At 58.8% G+C, this 24,519-nt stretch overlaps 1 protein-coding gene across 3 annotated transcripts; it reads left to right on the top strand.

The window, feature by feature from the left end:
• The first annotated feature begins 220 nt into the window (after nt 1-220).
• AFAP1L1 (actin filament associated protein 1 like 1) lies at nt 221-24,452 on the top strand. 3 transcript variants are annotated; one of them, XM_027778723.2, is made up of 19 exons: nt 221-341; nt 14,816-14,944; nt 15,518-15,601; nt 15,955-16,052; nt 16,213-16,324; nt 16,712-16,810; nt 17,517-17,728; nt 18,066-18,245; nt 18,962-19,048; nt 19,308-19,392; nt 19,548-19,700; nt 20,167-20,378; nt 20,802-20,947; nt 21,304-21,382; nt 21,504-21,618; nt 21,832-21,996; nt 22,243-22,424; nt 22,688-22,816; nt 23,211-24,452. In XM_027778723.2, the coding sequence occupies exons 1-19, from the start codon at nt 326-328 to the stop codon at nt 23,232-23,234; spliced, it is 2,307 nt and encodes a 768-aa protein (XP_027634524.1). In that variant the 5' UTR covers nt 221-325; the 3' UTR covers nt 23,235-24,452. The 3 variants fall into 3 exon arrangements, with proteins under 3 accessions (XP_027634524.1, XP_027634523.1, XP_005231795.1); XM_027778722.2 differs by having other exon boundaries at nt 19,308-19,401; XM_005231738.3 differs by having other exon boundaries at nt 19,308-19,401; nt 22,246-22,424; nt 23,211-23,847.
• Nucleotides 24,453-24,519: the final 67 nt, after the last annotated feature.

The following is a 24,519-nucleotide window of genomic DNA, read 5'->3' as shown; positions in this document are numbered from 1 at the left end:
CCGGGGGGAGATGCACGGGGTGGGGGGGAACCCCCGGACACCCTCGGCCGTGCAAGGGGTTGGAGGGAGGTGGGTGCTGCACACGGGGCGTCACCAGCCGTGGGGACAAACCGGCCGCCCGCTGGCGGCGGGGACACCCCGGGCGGCCCGCCGGTGCCGTGCCGGGCCGTGCCGGTGCTCGGCGCTGCCGTGCACCGAGGGAGGGGCGGGCGGAGCCATTGGCCGCCCCGCAGCCGAGACCCGGCCCCGCCGGGCGGCCGCTGCCGGTGACACTCGCCCGCCCGCGCCTCCCGGGGCGGCCGGTGCTGCCCGCGGCTCCACGACCATGGACCGTCTCAGCGGTAAGGAGGACCGGGACGGGACCGGGACCGGGACCGGGACCGGGACCTCGACCGGGACCGGCATCCCCTCACCCTGCCGTGCGGGGTGGAGCACACCCGGCATGGTGGAGACGGGATGCCGGTCCCGGTCCCGGGGAGCTGGGGGTCGCACATCCCTTCCCAGCCGAGTGAGTGCAGCTCACCGGATCGATGTGGGACCCTGCCACCTGGGTGCTTTCGCCCCCCATGAGCCTTGTGGCAGGGCCAGCTGGGACACGAACTGGTGCCAGTTTCCCTTTGCTGGTCAGATGGGTGAAAAGCTGGTGTCTCGTAAACAAGTCTATGGGGTGTAAGCGCTTGTTAGGGAAAATTATGGTTGTGGAAAGGGAGGTGACTGGTGTTTCCAGATGGAGCTGATTGGATCCAGAGAGCTTCCCTAGCTGGGGAAGATGCTGGTGGTCTCGTAAAGCCATGGAGGGCCTGATCCCCACCCTGCTTGGAAGCGGCTGCATTCCCACGTGTGTGATTCTTGCCTTCAGCTTGTGGCATCGGGCTCACGTAGCTGTTAGGCTTTGATCTGGGATATGAATAAACCTGCCAGGGCTTTGGGCCAACTTTGCAGAGAAGGTCCTGGCTTTCTGCTGGAGCTGGCAGGTCCCTGGAGGGAGCAGGGGAAGGCTTTTGGGGGCATTGCTGCTTGCTGCTGCTGAACAGTGGCTTTGGGCTGCAGAGGAGGCGCAGGTGGTGGTTTGGTGTGGCCTGGGAGTCCTGGCCCTTGATCAGTCCTCAGGTGCTACAGAAGCACCAGCCAGAAATGATAACACGGGGGCCAGGGGCATCACTCCAGCTCTGTGAGCTGGACCACGCTTCAGTCCCAGGATGGTTCAGGCAGTGCTGTGTCTGCAGCTCTGGGTCAGCACCAGAAAGACCCGAGGGTCAAGAGTTCCCTTTCCCGATGTAAAAGGATGGGGTGGTGTTTCCGCAGTGGAAGCACAGTCATGAGGAGTTTGACTCTTGGGCTGCAGCTCATGGTGTCAGGGCTGGGAGAGCGGTGTCAGTGCCCAGCGGCACAGGAGGGGACAGGGACGACGGTGACAGGGACAGCCTTCCCCCATGGCTGTGGCTCACCCTGCCTGCCAGCAAGACAGGGTGGCTTTGCTAGCTCAGAAGGGTGCTGCTGCAGGAGGGGGATTGTCGTCAAAAGACATGCAATGCCAGAGCTGTCCTTGAAGGCCCCAGAAGACCCCCTTGATGGGGAGAGAGCAGATGGTCTTGGCTTCCCCATTCTTCTGCTGTACAAACTGGTGGGAGTCTACCCTGTTTGCATCCCAGCCCACACTAAAAATCAAACCTGGGACCTCACTGCAGGAAAGGGCAGGAGGTGCCCGGCATGCTGTGGAAACCATCCTGGACTGTCACAGAGATGGAGAGCATGGTGTGGCCACTCCATGGGGAAAGCTGCTCTGCTGTTTTATCCCTCTCACTGGTGTCTGCTATGGTAGCAGCAGCAGTGCCTGCCTACTTTGCTTTGAGCCTTGTAATGGATTGCAGTTGGCACTTGGATAGGTCTTTGCCAATGTAAACCTCATCCAGACCCTCCTGCTCGTCACGCAGAGCTGCTGGATCCCTCTGGGGGGCTGTGGCTCATGGAGGGAAGGTGTGGGGGTCTCACCAGGCTCCCTTTCCCAGCACAAGGGGTGCTGGGTCTCATGATGGGTAGGAGCTCTGTGCCCCATTCCCAGCTTCTGCCTGCTGACAGCCCCTTTCCTTCACCTGGAGCTCTGCTCAGGCCCTGCATGTATCCTAACTTGCTCTTGCTTTAAGATCTGCCAGCTTCTTCATCACTTTCTGTGCTCCATCTGAGCCTGCTTGCTTTCCTCAGCAGGCTGGGCAGCACCTCGTGTGGGGCTCAGCCTACACCAGCAGCTAACCAGGGGAACTGGTGCCCTCAACTGCTTGTGGAGTTGTTTCAGGTTGTGCTGATGGAGAAATGCATATATGTGTGATCTGGGAGGTGATCTGTGCCAGGAGCCTTTGCTCTAGCAGGGCTGTGCTTGCACATGGCTTCTCATCATTAGTGACTTTTCCCTGACCTTTTGTGCCACCAGAATTTAGGTCCTGCACCAAACTTATCTGGGGTCTAAATCCAGCAAAGCCAGTGGAGATGTGTCAGGGATAAACTTGGCTCCAGCTTGCCCACAGGAATGGGGAGGCCATGGGGTTGGTGGGAGGGAGGCCAGATCATTCCTGACCTGCTGCCTGCGAGCTGGCAGCAGGAATCCCACCCGCCCTGCGAACATAGCCCAGTGGAAGGGGGTGCAGTGGGTGAGAAACACAGATCGGGCCAGCTGTTAGTGCGCCAGGCAAGTGCTGAGCTCTCCCCCGCATTGCAGCCATTCCTTCCGCTGAAAACTCAGCTGCCCAGGCCACCGCCTGTTTATAGCCAGGGAGCGTGTGGGGAAGGGGGCTGAGCCCACCGCAGGCTGCCCTGGCCCCACCATGCCAAGCAAAGCTGGGTGGGAGGGCAGCCCCAGGGATGCTGATGCCGAGCAGAGCAGGAAGGCACTGGAGTTCTTTGCCCCTCTGCATCTTCCGATAGCCTTCTGTGTGCAAGGCCGAACTTAACAGGGGGAAATGGGTCTCACTGTAGGTACTGGATCTCTGTTGAAGCCAGCCTGGCTGCTCTGGAGGGACACAGACCCGCCCTGCTGTGCACATCACAGATGCCTGCTGTGTCAGGGACTGCTGGAGAGGGGAGGGAGCAGGCTGGTGCCCTTAGTGACTGCTGCAGGGGTAGTGTCCTCCAACCAGGGACCCTGGGGACTGTCCTATCTGCCTGAGCTGTCTGGAAAACCTGCCTTTTTCCCGCGTTTGCTCTTGACCTGGAAATGCTGTTTTCCGGCACAAATGTGCTGAGCTGCAAGGCTGACGTGCCCTTAGCTATGGAGCAGCACCGAGCCCCGAAGTGCCTGAAATCCCCTGGCCTGCAGCCGGTGGGTAGCTCTTATCCCAGCCCAGGAAAACTTTGTTTAAGGTTTTGAAAAAGTTGTCTCATCTCAAACAGTGGGAAGGCTCTTCAGAGGAGGACAAGGAGCGAAAACTGGGCTGGACTCAAGATTTGCCTGTTGTTCAGTAGCCAAATAACTTGCTGGGAACAGAAGATAACGATTTAGCAGAGTGAAGGCTTGAAGTGGTTTCTGGCATCCCAGGCTCAAGTCCTAACCCCTTAACCCTTCCCTACACCAGCTACTATCCGGTCTGGCACAGCTAAAGCTCTCCCCTGAGAAACACACATCTTCTGGATATAAGGAACCTTAAAATTAATGACACAACTGTCAGCCCTGCAAAATATCTATTAGATGTCACTCTTCCAGGGCAGCAGCAGGACAATTGGGTTGGAAGCCTCCCAAGGAGCTCTGCATTGTCTCTGCCAGCCCAGCCCCACCGCCATACAAACGAGGGGCTGGCACCCCCTGCCAGGGCACCGGCGGGATGAATAGAGCAGGTCCTGCCACCCGCGGTGAGGGCACCCACGCAGCCACCAGCAGCCTGTCTTTTGTCACCCTGCGGCGCTGAAAGCAGAGGCATTCGGAGAGCTCAGGTCCCTCTGCAGATGCTGTGCTGGCAATCTGCAGCCCCCGCAGTGGGGAAGGATGAAAATAACTTCTTTGGCCTTCCCTCCCCCAGGGTCGTGTCCCATCCCGTCCCGTCCCCCCCCCAGCAGCATGGCTGCTGCACTCCCTTCCATTTTTGCTCCTGATATGCCTCCCATCGCATCAAAGGCAGGCTCTCTTACATTTCGTAACAGTTTGGAACGAAAACAGATCTTTGCTGCAAGGGATTTCCATGCTCAAAATACTTTTTTTTTTTGTTTGAAGTGGGTTTTATGTGCATGTGATCCTGGAAGTGATAAGGGGAAGCTCTGGGAGACGCTGGTATTCTCTGATAGCTGGCAATTAACAGGAGATGTGTAAGGAGCAGCTTGAAGAATGAGTTTGACTTTCTTCTGGGTTTTTTTGAACATTAAACCCACCCAATTCGGTGATGGGGGAACAGCCCCTTTTTGGCTCCTCATCCATTGGGTTCAGCCTCCCATTTTATGTGGTCCCAGTGTCATCTTATACTTTGGGAAACCGAGGTTTTAAAGGACAGAGCCAGGAATAGAAGGTAGGTAGCAACAGGTCTGATAGCTGGCTTTTGTGTCCTGGAGTTAAAAGCAGATATGGTGAACCAGTCCCAGCACTGACGGAGCCATTGGCAATAACCAGACCAGTCACATCTTCCCCTGTGCTCAAGCTTGTCCTCTTTCCTGTGGGGATAAACTGGCTTTCCTGCTTCTCCACCCCCGCCCCGCAGGGGTTAAGCGGGTAGGAAACGCTGCTGTCGGTGGTGGCCTTGCTGCTGCACCTGATGCTCCCGGCAGAGCTGGGCAAGGGAAGGAAACGGAAGGGCTGTTCTCAGCTGAGAAAATACACTTATCCTGCCCTCCGAGGGTCCTCCGGGGCAGCACGGCCCCAGCCCCCAAATGCAGAGACCCTCTGCCATGCCCTGGCTCAGGAACATCGCTTTCCTGCAGGGACAGGGCTGAGGTAGCCACTGCGAGGGTTCCGGTCCTCTGCCAGGCAGGGGGGACTAGTGCCCAGCACAGGTCCCGAGCTCCTGGGCATTGCCAGGGGCAGGGCAGGGATGCTAACGCAGGAAGCTGGATGCTAGTCTCCCTCCTCCCGACTCTGTGGAGATATTTCTCCCACAGCGGGTCTGTGGTTTCTTCTCCCACTGCTTCTGAAAAGAGGGGTCCACATCATGCAATGCAGCTGAAAGCATTTGGGAAAGTGGAGCTGGCTGGTGGCTAATCCACCAGCTCCTTCCTGCAAATCCCATGTCATCCCTGCCCGGACCCTCCTAGGTGAGGGTCCTGTACCCCCCTTTGCTTCTGAGGGTCAAGGCACAACCACCTCGTATAACTTTTCTTCCTAGAATGTGTCTCCCTGACCAGCCTCCCCACGTCTCGCTCCTGCAGGTTAGGTATTGCATCCGAGATATTTTGGATCTGTGCTTCAGGGAATGGGGATGTACAGGACACAGAGAGCAGCCTTTTGGGATGCAGCGAGCTTTTCACCTCTGTCAGTGGGGCTGGGGTGTCCATTTTTGAGACTGGGGGGCTGGAGGACCCACCCAGCCCTGGGTGGTAGTGTGGCCATGCCTGCCTGGGTGCAGGGCAGTGGGGGGGGCATGCCCGCAGGAGAGCCGTCATCAGCACCTGGGTGCTGAGTCAGTGGGTTCCCTTCCCAGCACCATGCCTGCAATTAGCTGTAATTCCTGCTGTCCTGGAGACTGAGGTTTGGTGGAGATGAAGGGCTACAGAAAGGTGAGAGCTGCTGTCACCCCCAGCTCCAAGAGAGCAGCAGGCAGGAATGTATGACCCAGGGAGGATGCCCGGTGCTCTGCCCGCCGCCGACGGTGGCTACAGGGATGGGCAAAGGGCTGTGGCACCAGTCCCAGGGCCTCTCCTGATGCTGGAGGCGAGCCCAGGCCAACCTGCTGCTGTCTGTGCTGTGGAGTTTGTTTGGAAAAGGCCGACACCAAAATTTTGGTTGGAGAACACACAGTTTATTCTGGGTTCTGACTAATCCTAACATCTCCCCTCTGCCTGAAGCTTGTTTTTTATACATTACTCAGCAGGTCTCACCCCTGCCTGACTATTCCTTTAAAGGGCATCTCAAACCTCTCTTTTTCATTCATTATTTAAACACGTTCTCTAGCCAGCAGCCTCTGAGCCCAGCTCCCTGGCTGGCCCAGCAGAGCATCCTGCCATACGCTCACTGAGGCTGGCACTGAGGTTTTAAGCATAGCCTGGAAGTACTGAACCTGTTCCACATTTATTTGTAGAGTTAATTGTGTTGACTGGGCTGAGCTGTGGCTGGAAACAACTCATACTCCTGGGGCTAGGAGCCCCCTGAGGTTCAGGAGTGCAGGGCAGGCAGAGGGAGGAGGCTGCCAGTGCCCTGCCTGGGGATGCAGACAGGGTCACTCAGCAGCATCTCACTTAGGTGCTTTTATTTGCTCAACTTCTTGCTGTGCTCGGCAGTAAGAAAGGACGATTCAGAAACCACCCCCTCCTCCTCCTCCGGGGTGGGGGCAGCTGCAGCCTCTTTAGGTCAGAGGGGTAAAGTTTGCTTTTGGTGAGCTAAAGCAAACCACCAGAGTCTTCTCCAAGAGGTGAAGAAAGGGCTGCTAAGCCATCAGCAGAGGGGGAGCAGCCCCTGGAGAAGGGGTCCTGCTGCAGTACGGGGCACTGGAGGGTCATTATCTGCCTGGGTCACAGAAGGTGTTTGTGGGTAATTTAATCAGCCTGTTAATTATTACCTGTACCACTTGTGAAGCTGCTCTGCTTTGATGCAAGCTGCTGTGAGGAAGGACGTACCCTGCAGCCCAGCAAGGGCTGCCCTGGGTGTTTCTTCCAGCAACCATACCAGTTCAGAGAGCCTTGGCCCCTCTGATACCCTGTGGCTGTGTTGGGGGCTCCCTGGGGAGGTGACACTCCTCTGTGAGTCACTGCCCCAGGGGACTGGGGCACCAAGCAGAGCACGCCGGGTGTGGATGCTGCAGCCCTCAGGGAAGGCTACGGCACTGGGCATGTGGTTGCTGGAGCTGAGCAGGAGATTTTTCACCTGAAGCCATGCTCTGCATGTGGGCATCACCAGGAGACCCTCAACCCAGCTTGGGGCTTCAGCTGCAGAGCAGCACCCCTCCCTCTGGGCCATGCTGCGAGGGATGGGCTGCTGGCAGAGGGCTGGGTGGGAAGGGAACTACCATGATCCCCTTGTCCTCCAGCTTCTCTTTTAATCCAGTTTTATAGAGAAGAGGCTTGACTGGCCCCACAGCAGTGAGCAATGGTTTCTGCCATGTGTGAGCTGGCAGGGGCGTGAGTGTGGGTGGGAATCTTTGCCCTTTGCAAGCTCTGTCAGCCTGTAATTACACTTCTTTCTATTCAGGACTCCTGTTTTCTAGTTTAAGACTGTGAGGAAGATGTGGAACTCTATCTTCTCCAGAAAAGAGTGCACTAGGATAGGGATGTTTGGAGTCCTGCTTCTGTGTCTGATTCCCTTGTACCTGGCTGGGTGCATTGGGCAAAGCACCAACCCCAGGCATGCACTGCAGCTCCCCTTGCTCCTCTCCCCATTTTGGGATGTGGTGTGGACTCTGAGAAACCCCTTCTGTGCAGAGGGCCAGGGTGAAGCAGGAAGACTTGAGGAGAGCCTGGCTGAGAGGTGGCCCTGCCGCTTGGCCCCAGGTTGGACTTGCTTCTCGGCTGGTCTCTGCTGGAGCAGGCAAGCTGCTGGGAGCAGGGCCACGCGATAAGGCTTTCTGCAGAGCTATTTATACTGAGGAGATGAGCTACTGCTGGCAAAGGAGCTGGGCCAGACACAGGACCCTTCACACAAGCACTGCTGAAAGTGGCTGAGCTGGCCGTGCCACCGGAGCTGTGCTAGGAAAGGAATCCCTCCCCAAACTGGTGTCAGCATCGGGGTGGGCATCTGGAGCAGATGGGGCCGCAGATGAAGGAGGTTCAGCAGGCACAGCCAGGGCAGTCTTCCTGCTATTTAAGCTCTCTGGTTGCTCATCTCCCTGTCTCCCAGGGCTGAAGCAGGATGGGGGGGCCCTGCAAACCCTGCGGGCTCCTTTGTGTAAGGGGGGAAGCCAGCTGGGGTCTGCACTGTGAGGGAGTGCTGGCGGGGGGACCTTCTGCTTCCTTGAGCAAGCAGGTTTCACGTTCATCTCCCAGGACTGATTTGCCAAGGTTATCAGCTAAGGATATTAGTTACTGCAAGGTCACGGTGTTGAGAGCCCCAGGATGTGTGTGTCCCTGCCCTGTCTGCTGCAGCCTGGCTTGGCGGGGCACTGGGTGTGCTGTGGGGAGGTGGTAGGGAGGTGCTGGGAGGTTGGGGTTCAAGTTAAAAGGTTTGAGCTCACCTTGTGCTGTGCAACATTCAGGGATGCTGCAACGCCTGAGTTGGGAACTGCTGGGGTGCAGGGACATCTGCCAGGGTCCTGGGGCTAACAGCAAGGGGGTTAATCACAGCGAGGGGTGAGAAGAGGCACCAGCTGGGGCATTTGGAGAGCCAGGAGGGGTGGAGGGCTCCTGGCTATGCAGGAGCCAGCCCCAAGCACTCAGGCTCCTGCTGACATTGTTGGATTCAGAGTCAGAGGCGCTTCCCCCATCCACCCCACTCAAGGGGCCCTTGTTTCCAGGGAGGAGATGATTCATGTGCATTGAGTGGCCCCTTAGCAAATCTTCCACTGTTACGGGATGTTGCCAGAGCCCAAGTGTGAGCATTCACAGTTGGCTGTTCTCTAAAAACCCTCCAGGCTGGAGCACACCAAATTGCTCCGTAGCTGTATGGGGGCAGCTGCACTGGGAGGAGGAGGTACTTTCCAGGCTGGCACCCCTGGCCCCACCAGCCCATCCCAGTCATCCCAGTTTGCCCCACACCCAGCTGGTGATGGCTGGCTGGGAAGCTGAGCCTGGCTGGCAGGGATGCCCTGCTTGCCCCTGGCACCTCCCAGGGGCTCAGCGCTGCCCTGCCCCTCTCCTGCCTGCTTGGCAGGGCGCTCCTCCTGCCCGCACCGGAGGAGCGGTAGCTGCAGGCAGGGTGCAGGCAGGCAGCAAGTTTGTCCTCCTGTCTTCTGCACAAAGGAACAATTCTGGGAGCCCTGCGCCACCCCCGCCGAGGCACTTCCTTGCCGGCTGCATGCCTGCCTCCTCCCCATCGGAAAGAAACCTCCTTAGGAATGGGTATGGGAACAGGAACTGCCCCGGGAGCTCAGCAAAGAGCTCGGGAGGCCGTGGCCTTCCTCGGGGAGCAGTGCTGGGGAACGCTGGCGCTGCTGGGGTGGGAAGCAGCATGCTGGGGCTGGAGGGGGCTGTCAGTACCCACTTCGGGCATCATCCCTCTGGTGATGCCCACAGCCCATGCTGGGGGCAGGAGGAGGCTGGGGGCAGGCAGCGAGGTATGGAGGCGCGTCCCAGCGCCCGGGTGGCTCTTGCAAGTGGGTCGACATCAGCCTGTGGAGAGGTCAGAGTGGTTTGTGTGCTGCAAGCAACTCCTGCAGCGCTGGGTCTGTTTGTCCCACAGGGTAGGTGACTCCTCTGCAGGGCTCCTCCTGGGGCTGGGGCGCCTCCACCACTGTCACTGGGTGCTGGGGTAGCCCTTGACTATGCCCCCTTCCCTGGCCCACTCCCCACCTATTTATGGCATCCCAGGAGCTATAAACGTTTGTTTACTGCTGGTGGTGGTTCAAAGCAGCCCTGCGCAGGCAGCAGTGTCCCAGGGCCCTGCCCGCACCAACAGGAAGGATTTATTTTTGCTTGGTTTTTATTTTAGTTACAAACAATGGCTGTTACATCCAGCATCCGATTTCCCCCTGCCCCCCCTCAACCCCAGCCTTCACCTGGTGTTGGAGGAAGCATGGCTGGGGCAGGCAGAGGACAGGGGCCCCAGTATATCTCCCACTGCAGCAGCCTCGCAGCGTTAAGATGCTGTGAAACAGCATCTCCCCTCCTCGGGGCTCTCTTCCAGGCTGCAGACCAGCTTTGCTTGGGGTGACAGCTCCACGTGCATTGTCTTATCCCTCCCCCTGCAAAAGCTGGGTCTGTACAGCAGGAAACTTCTGCTTTGGCTTGGCTGGAGCCTCTTCCTCCTCCTCCTCCTCTTCCTCCTCTCTGCAGGTTGCTGGAGCAAGTCCTGATTTTTGCTCCTGTGATGGAGCAGAGGCCAGGGAGGGGGAGATGGGCTCTGCAGCTGCAGGCTACACCCAGCCTCTTATCTCCATGCTGTGGAAGCAGGTCCCTGAGGCGGGGGAGTGCTCATGGGGTCTGAAAATAGAGCTGGCCTGGGTGCAGAGTTGAGAGAGGTGGTAGGGTGCTGGAGGGGACACAGCTCCTCTGCCAGCAACATGCCTGGTGCTGCTTCTAGGGCAGACTTTAGCAACAGAGGAAATGCTGCCTTGTTGTCCTGAACGACAGCAGCATCCTAGTGCTGGTACCCCAGCTCACCCCATCCCAGCAAAGCTGCCCTGGGTCCCCAGCCCATCCAGCCCAAGTTAGCTAATGCTAAAGCCATCTGCTGCCACAGCTCCTGGCCTTACCAGGCTCAGAGACCTCACTGACACCTCCTCATCCTGCCATGGCAGTGAAACAGGCTGCAGAAGTGGAGTGGAGTGAGTTTCTGGAAGGGGATGCTGGTGCCTCTCCCTGTCCTGCAATGTCCGTGTCCGAAGCCTGAGCCCAGCGGAACAGTACAACCCCACAAGATTTCAGCTGCAAGAAGCTCCAGAAGAAAGCAGCAGGTGGAAGCCATTTGTTAGCACCAGTGACAGGCTCGAGGCTGGAGGTGTCCCACCAGTGAGGCAGTGGCTCAGCAAGTGGGGGACGCAAGGTCCCTTTTTGCCTGCATCACCTGCTCAGCGCCTGCGGCCACTCTGCCATGCTGCCTTCCCCCCAGAAGCCCTTTGATGTCCTGCTGTCTCCTCAGTTCCTGGGCTCCACGGTTTCACACAGAGGTTGCCAGAGCCCCTGCGGGCAGGGCTGTGCACTGACACCAGCACCCACCCTCAGCACATAAGCCCAGTCCCCTGCCCGCCGTGGCGTGGGCACGAATACCCGCTGGTGCGGGGTCTGTGCTCACTCCTGCCAGCTATTGCAGAAGTAACGTGCTGGCCCTTCATCTCCAGGTGACCCTGGGTTGGTCACAGTGGCCCCCCCCTCCCCTCCCCTCCACAAAGCAACCCTGAAGCAATCTCCCCTTGCTTCCTGCAGTCACCCCATTAACCTTATTTAGGCTGGAAGCCTAACGAGCGTAGGAAATTAATTCCTTCCCTTTCTCCACTCCCCCAGGCAGAGGCTGGGCTCAGCAGGCTCTGCACACTCCTGGGATCACAGGCCTCTTTGACTGCCCCCCCCCCCCCCCCCGCCCCCGCCCCTTGTATTTTGGAGGATGTTTAACAAGGGAGATGGAGGGGACAGCTCAGCTGGGGGGAAACAAAGGCGCCTTCAGTGCTCGCCCCGCACCGTGCTCCGTGCGCCCCGGCTCAGAGCTGGCGCTTGGGGCATTGCGGATGAGCTCACCCGCCTGCCATGCCGGGCGACAAGCCTCACTTATCAGGCACTCTCGTTTCTTGTGCACAGTAAGGTCTCCTCGCCACACATGCCACCTGCTTTGTCACTATTAATTGCAATCTGCTTGCAGTTTTGCCCTCTGTTGGTCTGAAGCCTTGACACAAGAGCTGGTGGCTGTGATGGGAGATGTCCTGAACACAGCAGGGGATGGGGATGCTGGTGAGCGCCATGGCCTAGGTTTCTGTGTGTTTTGGGAAGCTGATGTAGGGAATGTGCATGGTCCTCATCTCCTCTGTGGGAGCTCATGGCCAGCTGAGAGCCTGCTGAGCTAGGGCAGCAGGAAGATGGGTGTCTCCGAGATGCTTGCAGGCACTGGGCGGACAGGGAAGCATCTTGCTTTTTGTTCCAGCTGCTTCCTTGCTGGTCCCCTGCCCTGCCAAGCCTCTCAGGGGAAGATGCTCACTTGGCCTTGAGACCACCGCACTGCTGAGCAGGAGCCTGTGCAGCACCAAACATCCCAGGGAGGATCTTCCCCTCTTCCCTTCCTGCCTCTGCAGAGGGACAAGGAGAGGGCCATGGGAGCTGAGTCCTCGCCCTTGCTCATCATGCACATGAGGTTCTCATATGGCCACAGCAGGTCCCCAACCCGGTAGGTGCATGCTGGAGGGGGGCAGCAAGCAGACCATCACCAGGACCTAGGTCCCACGGCTGCCTGTCTGCTGTCGGATGTGTTTCCAGCTCAAGGAGCAGAAGCCCCATGCCCCCTGTGGTTGTCCTCTCCTTCCCTGTGGGCTGGGGGATGCTGCCAGCTCTCCAGGTTTGCTTGTTCCTTCTGGAACTGTGCTGAGGCTTCACCCCCTGCCTGGGGAATACCTGTCCTGGTTTGGCCTGCCCATGGGAGATGGGCACCGGCAAAACTGCTTTTGCTGAAAGGGCTGAGGCTGCTGTTTAGCTTGGCACTGGGGAGGGAGGAGGAAGCAGAAGGTCTGTGGAGATAGAAGCCCATCAGCTGGGATGGCAGGAAGAGACTTGTGAGCCACATCCTGCCTTGCATCCTGGGGAGGCAGAGATTTGGGGCTGGGCACGCTGCCTCCTTGCCCAGAGGCTCATCTTGGCTGGGCGCTGATCCGCACCAACCCACTCATGTTGGGCTTCCCTTCAGCCAAAAACCTTTGAAACAGCAGTTGGTTTTACTGCACTGGCGCAGCAGTGCCAGCCTGCTTCCACCAGTCCTGTGAGACTCGCTCCGTGCCATGGCTTGCAGGTGGACACCCAAAATCCTGGGTCAAACCTGTAGCAGCCCAGTTTTTGATGGGTGTTGGGTAGGGTGGATATGGTGTTTGGATAGGGCCCAGCAGAAGCTCATTAAAAAATATGGGTAATGAGGATCCCATCAGCTGCAGCAGCACAGCTTCCTGCCCTTCCCCTGGGAAATATGTCCCATGCCAGCCCTCGCTGCTGCCCAGCTCTGCTCTGCTGGGCCCCTTTCCCTGGCAGAGCCCGGAGGAGCTGGAGTGGGGACAGGTACAACCTGAGCAGGGTGTCCCTGATGCTCCATGCTGCCAGGGCACACAACCTCCCCTCCTTGCAAGCAATCCCCATCAGTCAGCATGTCCGAGCTGCCTCTGTGGCCACCTCCTCCCCGGGAGACCCAAAGCCAGCTGTGTGCTGCCCCAGCTGTGCCGCAATGACTTTTTGTCGTTGCCAAGAGAAGGGAACCTGCTCACGCTTGCACTGGAAGAAACAGCAGCTTCCCCACACACACCCCCCCCAGCCCCTCCATAGTCTCCAGGGCTGTAGGTTTGCTGGTGTCCCTGAGCTTGGCCTCTCCAGAACAGGTCGTCTCCTGCAGGAGCTACCCCTGGATGCAAGTGGAGCTGGGCAGGTGCATGGTCCTGGGTAAAACAGGAGCTTGGCTTTGGATCCACCTTAGTTTTGTCTTATCCTGCTCAGAGAAGATAAGTACAGGAAGACACCTGGGATGAGGATCTCGGTGACCATGCAGAATTGAGGCTGTGGGAGCTCATGAGAGATTTGGAGTCCAGAGCTTGCCTTGTTCAAGTCCTTCCCATCCTTCCCATCCCTGGCCAACACGTTTTCCCAAAGCTGCCAGTCAGGTGCTGCCAGCACCATAAATACTGCTTTTAGTGATGAATTTCTTTTGTAGCCCTGCTCTGATATGCAAAAACCCAAGTGTGTTCTGGAGCCTTGCTGCCCAGGTAACCCCACAGCGGCACTGTGCTTTTGGTTTGTAAAAACTAACCCATGAGTCAGCATATCAAAGAGAAGACCCACAATTTTATATGCTGTGCCTGTGATGGTGATTTGCGGTAAATCGTCTTTTCCTGCTTTTTGCTGGGCTCTCCCTATCTCCCCTGCCTGGTTCTGCCTGCTGGGCTGATGCTGTATTCAGGTGTAGCAGCAGGCCAGGAGCTGGCGGGTACTGGGATCCCATACACTGAGAAGTGGATGAGCGGTGGCTTCTGGTGTGGTTCCTCTTTGCCAAGATTTCAGCTGCTCTGACCCTCTTGGAAGTCTCTGGGGCTGTGTGTGTTGGACTGAGGCTCAGCTAACACAGAGCTGGGTGGGGAAAGCCCCTCCTGTGCCGCAGTTCCTGTCCCATCCCCGGGGGTCTTTCAGGTGCCTGTGTAGGGCAGGGACTGTCCCTAGGGGCAGTGACTCCATGCCTGGAGGGAAGAGTGGAGTGGCCTTTGGGCAGTGTGGATGAGTTGAGATGATACAAGGGAAGAGCGACAGCAGGGCAGGGGAGCTGCTGGTGGTGAGCGTGGGGAGGAAGGCTATAGCCTGTGTATGAAGACCCGGTGGAGGTGGCACTGGGCTGGGGGATCATGGGCGGTCTGAGCACAGCAGGGGCATATGAATATTCCCCAGCAGGCAAGGGGTGGGAGGATGTCTCCCTGGGCAGCATTGCCAGGTGGCTCTGGAGATGGCATCCGTGTTTCCTTTCCTTCCTTCCTTCCTTCCTTCCTTCCTTCCTTCCCTCCATCACCACCCAGTGCCCATCACAGTGGGGGGACACCAGTAGCAGTACACTGTCGGGCAGACAGAGGTGTGGTTTTATCTGCATGGAACAACGTGTGTGCTGAGCCCTTTGATAGCAGTCCAGTAACCTGCAGAGCTGGTGTTTCCATTCACAGGCTCAGCAGGCTGCATCCCAGCGTCTGCGTGCAAGTGGTAGAGCTTGTGCGTGGAAGGAGCACATATGCACTTAGCAAACACCACCTCAACCATGCTGGACCAGCTGGCAAAGACCCCCATCCTAGGCTCTTCCATACATTCCAGACCCTTCTGCTCTGTCTTAACCCCAGCACCCTGACACCACCCTGGGTGACGGGCTTTTTCCTGCTCCCCCCAGTACTGGACCAGCTCGTGCCAGAGCTCAGTGTCTTGCTCAAGCTGCTGGACCATGAGTACCTGAGTGCCACCACACAGGAGAAGAAGCTCGCCGTTTCCACCATCCTGCAGAAGCTGCAGCCACCCTCAGGTCTGTGTCCTGCTCCTGCAGTGCCCAGTGGCTGTCCCCAGGGGCAGTGGGTGTTCCCAGCAGCTGCCCCAGGGGGTCCTGGCCAAAACCCCAGCAGGGCAGGGAAAAGCTTCTGCAGGGCAGGGATGAGCTGTCTCTGTGCCCAGCACCCGGCACCTGCTCAGCCCCCTCCAGTCACTTTACTCCCCACGCTTGCTTCCCAGCTTCTCCCCGCCCCGGGTGCAGAGTCTGGCGTCAGCCCTGCCATGGCTGCAGGGGGGCTGCTCCCTGCGGAAACGCTGCTTCGCAGAGGTCTTCCTGCCAGTGGTTTCTGCTGAGTGCAGGGGTTTCCGCTGGAAGGCCAGGAGGGCTGTGCACCTGGGACTTCACAGCCTCCCCACCTTCCTGCCCTCCTTGGGGCGGGGGCAGCATCCCTGGTGGCTTCTCCCCTCCCTGCACGCCTGCTCCAGAGGTGACACAGCGGGGTGAACTGGCCTGTGTCCTTGGGCTGGTGTTTGTGGGGAGGAGGAGTGCCATTGCTCACCCCGGCCGCCCTGCCCACCCTTGAGCTGACGGCATCCCCCTCTCTCCTAGGGAAGGATGTGGACTACATGTATGTCAACACGGCATCCCTGGGCAATGGCACCAGCTTCGTGGAGTCTCTCTTTGAGGAGTTTGGTATGTGTGGCCAACTAGGAGTGACGGCCCAGGGGTCCCACTGGGTGGGTGCAGTGCTGGTCCTGGTGTCCCCGGTAACAGCAGAGGCTCTTGGGGCACCCCAGGGAAGGAATGTGAAAGCTGTGGCCTTGTGTCTGGGGTGGGCATCATCACCCCGGGTGCTTGTTCCTCCTTCCCTGTAGCTGTTTGGCAGCTGGCCACAGGGGCTCCATGCACCACCTGTGTTTACCAGTGGTGCCCATCTCCCAGCACCTTTCCAGTGAAGGGCCATGGGGGTCCCTGGAAGGCATGGCTGGGGAGGCCAGCTGGGCAGTTCCCTGCTCCCTTCACTCTCTTCGCTTACCCTTGGGCAGATTGTGACCTGCGGGATCTCCAGGACATGCAGGAAGAGGATGGGGACACCAGTGATGGCGTTGGCTTGGAGCTGGCGAGGAGCCAGCAGGCAAAAACTGTAAGTCCCTGAATGCCAGCCTGCGAGGTCTGCTCTGCACCTGCATGGGGAGGTGGCGGTGGCTGGGGCTGGGACCTCCTCCTGTCCCTTACCACAGTAGCTGCTGGGACTCTTGACCCTCTCCACTGCCGGGCTAACACCGGTGGTGTTTCTGCTGCAGGTTCCTGTGGACCCTGCTCCACCGCTGCCCACCACCCCCCCGCCTGAGGATTACTACGAGGAAGCCCTGCCCCTTGGCCCTGGCAAGGCCCCTGAGTACATCACCTCCCGCAGTGAGTCCCACTCTGCACCAGGGTGTCAGGAGGGTGGGAAGAGCCCCACAAGCTGCCCGCTGCATCCCCCTGCCTGCCTGGCAAAGCAGGCAGCCTTTTGGCAGGCATGACAGCTCGTCCTGGGGAAGGAAATGTCGCTGCTCCCACCGGCATCGCTCAGTCCCACTCCCTTCCCATCCTGCTGTGCTGTTATTGCAAGGAGTTGTTTGCTCCAGCTCAGCTGGGAAGGCGTGATGTGGAGAGATCAGAGCCATGGGGGGACCGATCCTGAGATGCCCTGGGAGGATGTGCTTTGCTCTGCCCCAGCTTGCAGGCTTGCTGCTTGGAGCATGGTTGTGGGGGGAAAACAGGTGTAATAGCCCCAGCTGCCCTCTGATTCCTCTGCAGACAGCTCCAGCCCTCCCAACTCCATTGAGGATGGCTATTACGAGGATGCAGACAGCAACTACCCTGTGACCAGGATGAACGGGGAGCAAAAAAACTCCTGTAGGTATCCCAGTGCCCTCGCCAGGGAGGGGAGAACTTCAGCAAAGTTCAGCCCCGAGTTGGGGACTTGAGCACTGGGCTGGGAGCCCATGGGGTTGAGGCTGGAGAACCTCTTGCACGTCAGAGAGCTTTTTGCTGGGCAAAAAGCAAGGAGCGTGGAGTGCTGTTTGTCATGCAAGCCAGAGCCGTTGTGCTGTGGAAGGGATGTAGTCAGTGCCATGTCTGTCACCAGCATGGGGAAGGGATGTCCCTGCCTATGCAGCTCTCATGCCCTGCATGAGCTGCCCTTGCCACAGCAGAGGAGGACTAAGGCAGGGATACCACTGCAGAGACCTGCTCCTCCGTGTGCAGGAGGTGTGGGGCAGAGGGCCAGCAGCTGATCCTCTGTTGCAGGTAGAAGGTTTAATCCAGGCTTTCGAAGTTTGAGCCTTGCAAAGAAATAAGCCAGCCCAGGGATTCGGATAGATGCACCTGGGACTGGCATTTGGCCCACGAGCATCCTGCCTGGTTTGGAAGGGAAATGGAGATGGCTGGGGTCAAAGTGCTGCTGTCTTCAGAGGATGACATGGAGTCCATCCATCCCAGCACCCAGCGCAGGCTCTGTGCTGGAGCCCTCTGGGCATGGGGAGCCCTGGTAGAGTGCGAGCGTGCCTGGCAGGCAGGGCCCCAGGGTGCCATTCGGGGTGACTCGCCTGCTTCCTTCCAGACAATGACTCCGATGCAATGAGCAGCTCTTATGAGTCGTATGATGAGGAGGAGGAGGAGGGGAAGGGCCAGCAGCTGACACACCAGTGGCCGTCAGAGGAAGCCTCCATGAACCTGGTGAAGGATTGCAGGATTTGTGCTTTCCTGTTGCGCAAGAAGCGCTTCGGACAGTGGGCCAAGCAGCTCACCGTCATACGGGACAGCAAACTGCTGGTGAGCCCAGAGCTAGTGGGGGACACAAACCCATTGGTGGGCTATGAGGGTGGTTGGGTCCAAGCTGAAGAAAAATAGCACTATCCAAGCCAAGACCCCACCACAAGGCTGCCGCTTCCCTGTAGCACATACAGAGACTGCCCTCACTTCCCTTGCAAACAAATGGAGGGCTCCCTTTTTTGGGATTCCATGGAGTGAGAGGGCACCCTGCAGCCCTCCACCACCAAGGCAGTTGTAGAGACTGTGCCACCTGTGAGGGACCCCAACTCTGCCCAGCATGGCAGTGGGACAGGCAGGTTTTGGCTGAGCCCTGAGCAATTCTCTTTGCTTCCCCTAGTGCTACAAAAGCTCCAAGGACCGACAGCCACACATGGAGGTGCCTCTGGGCACCTGCAACGTCATCTATGTCCCCAAGGACGGGCGGCGCAAGAAGCACGAGCTGCGATTCTCGCTGCCCGGGGCTGAGGCGCTGGTGCTGGCGGTGCAGAGCAAGGAGCAGGCTGAAGAGTGGCTGAAGGTACCACAGCTGCCCCACACTCCGCCTGGGGGGCCGCAGACTCTCCTTGGCATCCTCCCTGGCTGAGCTGGGGAGGGGGCTGCCTTGGGAAAGGGGTGCAAGACCTCCCTGGCTGAGGTGGGGAAGGGGGCTTTGTTCCTGTCTCTTATCAGCTGGGGGAGGGGGTCCTGGCCAGCCACTTCCAGGGCCTGGGCGTCTCCGCGCTGATAGCCCCCACGGGGTGGGGATGTTTGCTCTCCTTCTCTTCCCCATGGCCCTTTCCTGCCTTTGTTCAGGGGCAGGAGGCGGGGGCCACAGGGAAGGGGCCATGGTGGGAAAGGAGCCTCTGTGCACACCACAAGCCTAGCTGTTACCCCAGATGTGGGAGAACAGGTTTATTTTACGTGGCCAGGGCAAGCCACACTGCGCCTGACTGAAACAGAAGGTCATGAGGTGTCTGTGCTGGCAGCGACGAGCCCAAGTTCCTCAGCTCTGAAATTTCCAAAACCTCTGACAAAATCTGCAAAACTGGTTGCCGTTTTGAAGGGGCCAAGGTGTGTGCAATCCCCCAGGCAAGCTGGGCTTGTGCCCCAAGCAGGGCTCGCTGTCCTGTCCTGCAGAGACCGGGACCTCTCTCCCCATGGTTCAGCCCCGTGAGATGGAAGTGTACTGAGCTAGGGAAAGTAGCCCCGGCCCTCGGGTCTGTTTTAAATGGCTGCTGGGGCCTGTCTCCGCAGGTGATAAAGGAAGCCAGCAGTCCGGCAGCGGGTGGGATGGAAGCCCCTACCTCCCCGGTGATGCCGTGCAAGATGGACCTGGATAAGGTAATGGTTTCTAACTGCCCTGCCGAGGTGCTGCGTGGTGGCTGAGCCTGAGGAATGTGGCTGGGGGAGCACTGAGCTCCTGGTGCTGCGTCAGGAGTCCTTCCCATTCTCACAGCAGCTCTGTGGGACCGATGGGGCTCCCCTGATGCCAGGGACACCCCAGCCTTGCGCAGGAGGGACAAGCGGCCGATAGTGGCCTTTGCTAGGGGCTAAACAGGGGCACACTGCTGATGGGGTGCCTGCTCTGCTCCCCCCACAGCGGCTGTCGCAGGAGAAGCACACCTCCGACTCAGACAGCGTGGCGATGGGTGAGACCAGCTCCCCAGCGGCCCGCAGAGAGCCCAGTGAGCACGGTACAGCCCCTTCCCCAGCCATGCAGGCTGTCTCCCTGGCTGGGGCAGCCAGCTGTGTGCACCACAGCTGGGGAGCATCCTCTTGCAGTGAAGGGGGATGCCGTGACACATGCCAGGGGCACACAGCTACCCTGTTCTCCTTCCAGGGAAAGGCAAAAAGAGTGGCTTGGCTGACCTGAAGGGCTCGATGAGCCGGGCAGCAGGGAAGAAGATCACCAGGATCATCAGCTTCTCCAAGAAGAAGCCTTCCCCTGAGGACACACAGACCTCCTCCACTGATGAAGACATCCCCTGCTGCGGTTTGTGTGGGCCGGGAGCAGAGACAGGATTCAGCTCATGTGGGGCTGGGAGCAGTGGGAAGCTGGCATCCTTCCCCCCAGCCTGGCTATACAGGGGGCAGGAGAGGGGTAAAGGGGGTGGTGGGGTTGGAGCAAGCTCACTGAGCTGCTGGATGGCTGTGACACTGCCTCACACTGTGAAATGTTGCCCAGTCTTGGGTCTGCAGATTCCTGTGGTGCATGGGGAAGGGGCAAGGGGTCACCTGTGTCCCAGAAAACAGGGCCAGGTGACTATGTGGCACTAGGCTGGCACCTCACCTGGCCCAGGGTGTCCCAGCTGGCTCTCTCTGGGGAAACTGAGGCACAGAAGGACCAGCTGAGTAGGGAGCCATGCCATAACCTCTGGGCAGCCATGTCTTGTTAAAGCCTGCCCAAGGTCTGGCTGAACAGGCGCTGAGACCCTTCCCTCGGCTCTGCCACCCCCCAGGCTACCTCAGCGTCCTGGTTAACCAGTGCTGGAAGGAGCGCTGGTGTCGCCTGAAGGGCAACACCCTCTACTTCCACAAGGACTGCACCGACCTGCGGACCCATGTGAATGCCATTGTCCTCCGGGGCTGCGAGGTGGTCCCAGGGCTGGGCCCCAAACACCCCTTCGCCTTTCGCATCCTTCGCAAAGGGCAGGAGGTGGCTGCGCTGGAGGTGAGCAGGCAGCAGGGCAGGCCGGGTGCACCGATCCAGTGAGGGGGGTTGCCAAGCTGGGGGAGCATCTCCTATGATGATCAACACTTGCATGCAAGCAGTGCCTTGTTTTCTCCTCTCCTCACATTCAGGAAGCCCAGGGCATCATTTGAGTGAGCCAGGGGCAGCCACAGGTATTTGCCAGCTGGAGGCAGGGAGGAGGCTGGCAGGGCTGAAGCAGGCAGGGTACAGGGGGTGGCAGCTGGTTTGGGCCTGGGACCTCCTGCATGTGCCTTTGTACTTTCTTTTGGACCCTCCTAAGTCTTGCACATATGCTTCGTGTCAGAGAGTGCTCCTCCACAGTGGGGCTTTGCAATGGGAGGCAGGAGCAAGGGCAAGGGGCTGGGAGCTGGGCATGCACCCCAACCCTTTTCTTTCCTGCAGGCAAGCTGCTCTGAAGACCTGGGCCGCTGGCTGGGTCTCCTCTTGGTGGAGACAGGCTCGCAGACAGCACCGGAGGCCTTGCACTATGACTATGTGGATGTGGAGATGATTGCCAACATAGTGACAGCCGTGAGGCACTCCTACCTGTAAGGCTGTCCTCCTGCTGGGCCACGGGCTGGGGAGGGGCTGTGCTGGGGGCAGAGCCTTGGGCTGGGGATGGTGACCCTCAACCCTGTGTGCTCCTTAGGAAAGGCATGGGCTGAGACATGGTTTGTGCTGTGATCTTGGGGAGAGCCAGTGTCCCAGGCGTTGGTGGTTCCCAAAGCAGGGCGGTTTCCCTTGGGCGGGATGGAAAGCAGGTGTGTAGGGTAGAGTAGGGTAGGGTAGAGCACTCATGAGCAAAGCCGGGAGAGCAATGCAGGAATCCCTCAGAGATGGAAGGGCTCACTGAGGAGCTGTCAAGGATGCCCTGGAACGGAAGACCCTATCCCTCTTCCTGCAGGTGGGCCAGCTCTTCCCAGGATCACCGGCCAGACTCCTCCCGTGTGGTGTACGATGATGTCCCCTATGAGAAAGTTCAGGTGAGTGCAGCTCCATGGCTTGCCCTCTCCCTCCACTGCAGAAGATGACCTGGGGAGCCTTGGCCAGGCTGTGATGGCCCTGCAGGCATTTCACATGCTCTCCCTCCTGTCCCTGCCGCAGGCCGAGGAGGAGCCAGGGCGGCCAGCAGGAGCCCAGGTGAAGCGCCACGCGTCCTCCTGCAGCGAGAAGTCACGGCGGGTGGACCCGCAGGTGAAAGTGAAGAGGCATGCATCGAGTGAGTGGGGGACCTCAGCCACAAAGCTCTGTGGGGAGACCCTGGCCAGTGCAGGAGGATGCTGTTTCCCCAAGGGTGTCTGCAGCCAGGCTGGGGCTGGCTGGCTCTGGCACATGGGTGATGAGTTGTGCTGCCCCAGCTCAGCTGGACCGCAGGTGACACTGGCACAGCCGGGGCCAGAGCCTTCATGATGGGTTCCCCTTGTGCATGCAGATGCCAACCAGTACAGGTACGGGAAGAACCGGGCTGAGGAGGATGCCAGGCGATTTCTGACAGAGAAGGAGAAGCTGGAGAAGGAGAAAGCATCGATCCGCAGCGAGCTGGTGTTGCTGAGGAAAGAGAAGCGAGAGTTGCGGGAAGCCATGAAGGGCAGCACGGGTAGGTTGGTGCCATCCAAGGGCTGTGGCTGCTCGAAGGCACTGTGGTGCAGGGGGAGGGCTGCAGAGCTGGGGTGGGATGGGGATGCTGGGCTGGCCACGGCATTGCGGCCGCGCTGGGCTGGCTGCCGCGTGCTGCCGGGCTGGCAGCTCCATCTAGCGTCCCTGTCCAGGTCGATGGGTGGCTTTTCCATCCCCATGGCCTCACGCCCGGGCAAAGGCGCTGAGCCGGGTGCGCTTCTGCAAGCAGGGACGAAGCTGCAGGACCTGGAGCAGCGGGTGGTGGAGCTGGAGGAGCAGTGCCGGCAGAAGGAGGAGCGCCGCGTCGACCTGGAGCTCAAGCTGACAGAAGTGAAGGAGCGGCTGAAGCAGTCGCTGGCAGGAGGGCCAGCCCTGGGGCTGGCTGTGACCAGCAAGGCTGAGAATGGGGTACGCATCCGTTCTTCCTCGCTCTTGTAGCCCCAGCTTCCTTCAGCAACAGTGCTTGGGGTGACAGGGGGAGCAGCACGTGGGGAAGAGGGGGCGTCCCTGCTACTTTGTCCCATTGTGGACAGAGGTGGGAAGCAAAGCATCAATTAGGTTGGGCCACATCAGTTTTGACTTCGTGACAGTTTGTGCTTTTATTTTTCCCTGGCTGTCCTTGCTCCCGGGTCTCCTAAGGCCTCTTTCTTCTCACTCTCCGTTTTGCACAGGAAGCTACAAACAAGTCAAACGGGAACCCCCCTGAGCACCTGGTCCCTGTTAACTGTGCAGCTGAACTGAGGAAGAGAAGTCCCTCCATCCTCCCTGCCAACAAGGGAAACGTGCTGCGGAAGGCCAAGGTCCTGTTTCGCTCTCCCTCTCCTCCCTGGCCCCATGAGAAATCTTGGCCTTCATCCTGTCCCCCCCTCTTGACCATGAAACCTGGGGACTGGGGATGCTCCCTACCCCAAGAGGAAGGAGTATTGCCAGGGTCCCCTGCATCCAGGCTGACCCAGCACAGTGGCACTCACTGCTGGCATGAGCCCAGCTTGTGGGGAGATCTGGGGGGACAGGGCTGGGGGAGGCAGGGGGAAGAGCAGCACTTCTACAATGCCTGGGGCAGCAGTGACCCCAGCCTTTGAAGATGTTGGAGCTGTCCAAAGCCCCCAGTAAGGAGGGATGCCCTTGAACGGCTCAGTGCTCGCTTCTCCAGTGTTGTGTCCTCATCCTCTGCTTTTTTTCATTGCTCTGCAGGAATGGGAAAAGAAGCAGACTTAAGCCGGGCTGCGGGAATGCTTGCCAAGCCCCTGACAGACACTGGGGCTCATGGAGGAGCTACAAGCCCCCTTTCTCCGAGGCGCTGGGAAGGTGCTGGGAAGGCATGGGGGAAGAGATGCTTTCCCACACCCCACCAACTGCAGCACCATCTGCCTTTACACTATAAACCATGGGGAAGGGGGCGGGAGGGGGATTTGGGAGGCGGGTGGGAAAGGGGAGTCCTTTGTGGATCAAGGTCGAATACTACTGGGAAATCCATTTCTGGGGGGAGCCTCCTCCAGGCCAGGAGTTCAGCACAAGGTGTGTGTGCCCATGGTGGTGCATAAGGAAATGGGGGAGAGCCCAGGGGCTGGCAGTGGCACTGCCAAGCAGGTGCTCCAATTTATCAGGATCAGTGTGTGCCATCCTGGGGATGCTGGGGGTCAGACTAACACTTTCCAAAGCAACCACGGACTTGCTGGGTTTTTTTGGCCCCCTCAGCGTTGGAGTTCACAAACTGTTCAGGACTGGATACTTTGGAGACGCTGATCATTTGCCCCGCTTGCTGCTCACAGCTCTGCAGGATTTCATCTCAGGGTTTCGCATGTCTCAAGCTTACTATGCCTCAACCAAGTGCCCTTGTCCAATATTTCCTTCTTGTCCTCCAGGCAGAAAGGGTGAGGGCACGCTGGCTTCCTCTGGGAATGAACAAAGCTCAAGTGTCAGCATCTGAAAGCAGATTAACAGTGGACACCTTTCAACCTTGCTAAACAGCTTAGAAGTGCCACAAAGGGCTGAGGCTGGAGGCAGGCTGGCTCTCTCTGCCCTAGCCCCATGCTAGCTTTCGGGGGAGCAGGGCAAGGGACAGGGTTGTCTCTGGGCCAACAGTGCATTCACACTATTGCTGCTGGAGTCAGTCAGTTTGCCAAGGCATGTGATCAAAATGGAGCGAGGGGAAGTTTAATTATTTTTTTTTTAAAGGTGCTTTCAAATGCAGGATAGGAACAGAAAAGAGAAATAGAGGAAGGTCATTTAGCAGAGGCAGAAACAAGGGACAGGAATGTAAAGGAAAGACCCAGGCTTTTGTGCTGGGAACAAGGAAGCGGTCCCATCACCCACTCATCCTAATGACTGCCACAATTAACCTTTGGAGCTCCCTCTTTCAAAGCCCTCTTGTTAGTAACTAGGTAAGCAGCTTTTAATAAAAATGCTGGCGCTGGCCGGCTGTAGGGAAGCACAGTGCGTAAACCACTCCTGCTCACAGTGAAATGGGCCAGGGTGGGCCTGGGGTGGGCTTGGCACCCCT

Source organism: Falco peregrinus, chromosome 8, assembly GCF_023634155.1.
Source record: "Falco peregrinus isolate bFalPer1 chromosome 8, bFalPer1.pri, whole genome shotgun sequence".
Classification (NCBI taxonomy): Eukaryota; Metazoa; Chordata; class Aves; order Falconiformes; family Falconidae; genus Falco; species Falco peregrinus.
The sequence above is the reverse complement of the archived record's forward strand: the minus strand, read 5'-3'. Positions and strand labels throughout refer to the sequence as shown.